This window comes from Cyprinodon variegatus, unplaced genomic scaffold, assembly GCF_000732505.1.
Source record: "Cyprinodon variegatus isolate N-32 unplaced genomic scaffold, C_variegatus-1.0 Scaffold793, whole genome shotgun sequence".
Taxonomy (NCBI): Eukaryota; Metazoa; Chordata; class Actinopteri; order Cyprinodontiformes; family Cyprinodontidae; genus Cyprinodon; species Cyprinodon variegatus.
Window position 1 is genome coordinate 264053 of NW_015151246.1, and position 5791 is coordinate 269843.

At 47.1% G+C, this 5791-nt stretch overlaps 1 protein-coding gene across 1 annotated transcript in view; it reads left to right on the forward strand.

Moving 5' to 3' along the window:
- fbxo38 (F-box protein 38) overlaps window positions 1–5791 on the forward strand; it is a 30283-nt gene that overhangs the window by 19442 nt on the left and 5050 nt on the right. The window contains exons 13-14 of the mRNA XM_015396381.1: window positions 1632–1732; window positions 3772–3874. Coding sequence (XP_015251867.1) covers window positions 1632–1732; window positions 3772–3874 — 204 coding nt within the window. The remainder of the gene's footprint in view (window positions 1–1631; window positions 1733–3771; window positions 3875–5791) is intronic.

The following is a 5791-nucleotide window of genomic DNA, read 5'->3' on the forward strand; positions in this document are numbered from 1 at the left end:
TGACTGATTTACTGACTGGCTGATTTACTGATTGACTCATTTAGTGACTGACTGACTGACTGATTTACTGACTGATTTACTGACTGGCTGGTTTACTGATTGACTCATTTACTGACTGACTGACTGACTGATTTACTGACTGACCGATGGACTGATTTACTGACTGACTGACTGATTTAGTGACTGATTGATTTAGTGACTGATTGATTTAGTGACTGATTGATTTAGTGACTGATTGATTTAATGACAGATTGATTTACTGAATGACTGATTGATTTACTGAGTGTTGACCCTAACCAGTCAGAGCTGTTGTCTGAGGCAGATCCTGTTTTTAGAAAGTTGTTATAATAAAGGTTTAAAGGGTCGGTGAGTTTCCATGGTTATAGATGAATAACAATAGTTCAGTGGGAGAAATGGACGGACAGAGAAGTTCAAACCCCATCAGCACCTCCTTTCTCTGCAAATCTCACAATTCTAACCTTCCACCACAAAGCGGGTGAATCCAAATGAAGCACAGAGTTAACATAAACTCTGGAATGTTGCCTTATTTGGTTCTGGCCTGGACTTTTGTCAGGCCCTGAAATGTACATCCAGACCAGCCCACTGGTTCACTATCATAACTGCAGCGTTCCAGGCTGACTGGAGAAAGGGCAACATTTTCAGTCTTCCCAAGGATCCAAAGCTTGACAGGCATGGATTATTTTAGTCTATCAGAAGATCTCTGCAAAGTTTGATGCTCAGCTGTTCATTTGCTCTAAACATTTTACCAAAGACAGCTTTCAAAATCTTAGAAAGTTCAAAGCAGAACTTCTTTCTCTGAAACGAGGGGCTGTTCCCATCGTAAGGCCATCCCAAGCGCAAGCTGGAAGGATGATTCTGTCGCTAAGCTGTTCATAGCAATGCTAGCATGTCTATGGTGACCAGATATGGGTTTCTGAAAAAGAGGGGGAGGGGCTGCTGGGCTCCTGACTGGACCGGACCGGGCATTGAACCGAGCCGTGAGCTCCGAGGATGGTCCGAGAACCCCGGCGGCCGGGGACAGAGCGACAGAGCCCGACCCTGCCTCACTGGGCAGGCGGGAAGTACAGGGCCACGGCTACTGTCACCGGGTCAGGTTCAGGGGCTCTGTCCCCCGCTGGCTCCCAGCCCCAGAGCTCACGGCTCGGTTCTGCTGCACTGCAGTCGACCAAAATACTGGACAATTTCCAAATTCCCCCCAGACATTTTTTTAGGTCTGAAAAATAGGACATGTCGGGGAAAAAGAGGATGTCTGGTCTCCCTACCATGTCAACAATCTGATGTTTCAGTGAGTGAGTGCTTGTTGCTATGATGTGTCTTTGCTCAGCAGCACAGCTCATCTAAATATCCATGATCAAACCATAACAGGAAGAAAACCTCTTGTTTCATTCTAGGGCTTTTAACCAGGCTGCATTAGGGCTCATAGAACAGCAAATATGCCATTTTCAGCCCAACCAATGTTACACACCCTATTAGAGACCTTAAGGACCAGATACCTTATAGAATCATTCTATCCCCACTTTATTTAAAGCTCAGAAGGCCGTCGTTAGCATTTGTGAATCCGCCTGTTGTTGTTTTAATGTTCATGATTACCCTTTGGCTAATCCTTGCAGATATTTCCAAAGCCAAGCCTCAAGCCGCAGTTAGAAGGAAACGGATGGCGGACAAATCTACCAGCACCTCTGACCCGGTCACTGAGGATGACCACGAACAGGTACACAGACGGCACCACAATAGATGGTCATTGGTTAGATGGTCTCCATTTGAAGGCCAATCCAATAATGTCTGAGGAGAATCTTTGGCTGTGTCTGAATGTCCGCCCTCATCCCTGTATAGTGGCTACACCATGTTCATTGAGTGTCCGAGCCGCCATGACCTGATCCGTCCTTCCCATGCGCTGTCAGCTCATAATCATCCACATATTCTTCTGGGTTGCCCTCCATTTTATTTTGTTAAAAAGACCTAAATTATGTTTTTCCCTCCTTAAAAATATTAAGCGTACTAAACTATAATATATTAAAGGTTTTAAATGTATTTTCTGAGAAAATAAATGCATTAAGATCCTTTGGATTTAAACATAAGTCTAGTCTTTATGAGTTTAATGTTTTCCTTTCATGTTAACCTTATGCTATATGGTGCGTAATCTAAAGAGAGAAAAAACTAGAATGCAGATAAACGTGATTTAATCAGATTTATTGCTCTGAACGTGTCCCATGATGATGTCAGAGAAGCTGTTTAATGGAGAAAATGGAAAAAGCATCAAAATGATCTCAGAAAAAGTCATAAAATATTTTCTAAAGAAGAGTATTAGCATTTGTTAGAGAGTTAAGGAGAGAAATGAATAATTTTAGAACCATAGCTTCATTTCTTATGGAAACTCTGATGTATATCTGTTGGCGCATGGGTAGAACAGATCAGGTAGTGACACCAACGTCTACTAGATGAAAAAGTAAAGGACTTGAAATTTCTCACAATGCACCTTGAAAAGTAGTGATCATCCATGGTCACTAGATGAGCAGATATATCCCATGATGCTTTGCTAGGAGAGCGCTTCTCGCAAAGCATCATGGGATTTGTTGTTACAGCGACCCGCCGTTGCCTACGGCTGCTGCTTCCTGACAGCGGTGATAGATATCAAAGATGGCGCAGGCTCCATGTTAGGAGGCAGCGTTATGAGGCCAACCGGGAGCTAAAAGTAGTGATCATCTATCTGAACGGTCAGTTAGCTGAGCTCACTATAGAGTTCACTATATAATCCCCGCTCTCTATAGTGATGGAGGGATGTAGTGGTCAGGGCGGACGGTCGGACGCAGCCTAAGAAGCTAAAGGTTCAGCTGAGCTCTGGTTTTATTACCACCATGTTTCCTTTGGACGTAACAGTTCCAAAGCCCAGGTAGAAGATTGTGCCTTTAGTTTCTGTGGGATTCTGATGTCGGGATTCTGATGTCAGCATTCTAGGGGCCCCTGGCATCCTCTGGGGGTCCTGGTATCCTCTGGGGGCCTTGGCATCCTCTGGGGGCCTTGGCATCCTCTGGGGCCCCCGGCATCCTCTGGGGGGACTTGACATCCTCTGGGTCCCCTGGCATCCTCTGGGGGCCTTGGCATCCTCTGGGTCCCCCGGCATCCTCTGGGGGCCTTGGCATCCTCTGGGTCCCCCGGCATCCTCTGGGGGCCTTGGCATCCTCTGGGCTGCTTGGAACCAGGCGTTCTGAAGAAGAACATCAAGCTGAACCATCTGTGGTTCTTCAGCAGCACCACGATCCTAAACACCTGCAGAGCAGCTGGCTTGGAGTGGCCTAGTCAAAGTCCTGAGCTGAATCTTGTTGAAATGCGGGAACCTGACCTTCAAACGTCTCGTGGCTGAAATGCAACAAAATCTCCTCCACATCTGGAAGAGACTCCCTGCAAATTTTCACCGCCGCCTGATTCCAGTTGTTGCTGCCGGCGGCAGCCCTACCCGCCATCACCGCTCCTCCTCACTGGGCCACGAAGGTTTCAACAGCAATGAGAGCTTTGATCAACATGGAACAAAGACAGATCAGGAAGGGCGCAAATACTTTCCCCCCACTGCAGGACATCAGCAGGACCTCTGGTTCAGCTCCCAAACTGAACGGCTGATTGTTTAACTCAACCTGTTATTAATGAACGTTGGCAGGAGGCACAGCTGATTAAAGGGGAGGGCTGACATCTCGCTGCGTTTACAACATGGCTGACCTTCTTTAATGACATTTCCTTCTTCTTGTTCTCGAACAGGTTTTGTCCCTGAAGAGTAAGAACCTGGTGGGCATCACTCTGACCAACTGTGGGATCACTGACCTGGTCCTCAAAGATTGTCCCAAGATGATGTTCATTCATGGTAACTAAGGGAAACCACCCGCACCTTTCCTCCTTTAAGGTTTACTGTTTTATGTTTAGAGGAAAAATGAAAATCAGTCCCCAGATCTGTAGGAAAAGCGTTTTCTTCAATGTCCGTATTAAATAACTAAACAGATATAGTATGAAAGATTATCCCTTTAAAGAGCGTTAAAATGAAAACGTTGAATAGAAATGGACCAATCAGGAGGCTCTGCTCATGGTCCCGGCACACATGGTGAAAGACGGCGGCGCTGCAGGACTCGGCTGCCCGAGCTGCAGGAAAACGAAGCATCAGAGTAAATCAGCTGATGTTTAGTTGGTGAATCTGCTCACATGGATCGGCTTCTCTCTACGTAAAGCCAATCTTCCTTTTTCTTCCTCTGATTACATGATAAGAATGAAACAATGATCAGAAATATGTAAACCAAAAATAAATATTTACTAACAGATCAAATGAAAGATGAGCAATGGCTGCAGATGGAGGGAGCAGCGCTGCATGTGCTTCAGGTGAGCTCATGGCGGGGCTGCTGTACGCAGCGACCAATCCACCAGCGCTTGCTTTTATCAGCAGCTACAGGAGAAGCTAATATTGGCCCAGATTATCAGCAGGCAGGAGAAGCTAACATTGGTCCAGATTATCAGCAGACAGGAGAAGCTAATATTGATCCAGATTATCAGCAGACAGGAGAAGCTAACATTGGTCCAGATTATCAGCAGACAGGAGAAGCTAACATTGGTCCAGATTATCAGCAGACAGGAGAAGTTAACATTGGTCCAGATTATCAGCAGACATGAAAAGCTAATATTGGTCCAGATTATCAGCAGGTAGGAGAAACTAACCTTGGTCCAGATTATCATCAGACAGGAGAAGCTAATATTGGTCCAGATTATCAGCAGGCCGTATAGCTGTGGTCCCAGTTTTCCCCTGATCAGATCCTACAACAACAGGATCAGGAAAAAACACTCATAAATGTTTCTGTAAAGATGGGAAGGAAAACACTGAAGCGCTTCCTGTCTGTGGGCGGTTAGATCATTGGAGGATAACTAGAGGCTGCATGAGGCCGTTTAAGCTCAGTGATCTACTTAGTGTGGCTGGCCCGTTAACTTCTCACACCCCCAGCCTGGTACCACCATGTCCTCCTCTGATCCAGGGACCTCAGGCCTCTTGATCTGATCAGGTCCTTTTCACATAATGATCGTTCATCATGAAGTTTCTGTGTTCTCCACTAGAGGGCGACTGAATGGTTGGCAGGCTGCTCATCTGGTCCATATTGCCGTCTTTTCTCCTCCAATATGCGCATCACCGTTTCATCAGTGCCTGGAGGTCACCTAACGCACCTTCATTACCGCTCCTGGTCTGATACTGTGTCTGCTTCCTGGGCTGCTTCTGGTTCTGCCTTCTGGGTCTGCTTCCATGTCTGCTTCCTGGTCTGCTTCGTGGTCTGCTTCCGTGTCTGCTCCCTGGTCTGCTTTGCTTCCGGGTCTGCTTCCGGGTCTGCTTCCTGATCTGCTTCACTTCGTGGTCTGCATCATGGTCTGCTTCCGTGTCTGCTCCCTGGTCTGCTTCGCTTCCGTGTCTGCTTCACTTCCTGGTCTGCTTCTTGGTCTGCTTCGCTTCCTGGTCTGCTTCCTGGTCTGCTTCCGTATCTGCTTCCTGGTCTGCTTCGCTTCCTGGTCTGCTTCTGGGTCTGCTTCCGTGTCTGCTTCACTTCCTGGTCTGCTTCTTGGTCTGCTTCGCTTCCTGGTCTGCTTCCGTATCTGCTTCCTGGTCTGCTTCGCTTCCTGGTCTGCTTCTGGGTCTGCTTCCGTGTCTGCTTCACTTCCTGGTCTGCTTCTTGGTCTGCTTCGCTTCCTGGTCTGCTTCCGTATCTGCTTCCTGGTCTGCTTCCTGGTCTGCTTCCGTATCTGCTTCCTGGTC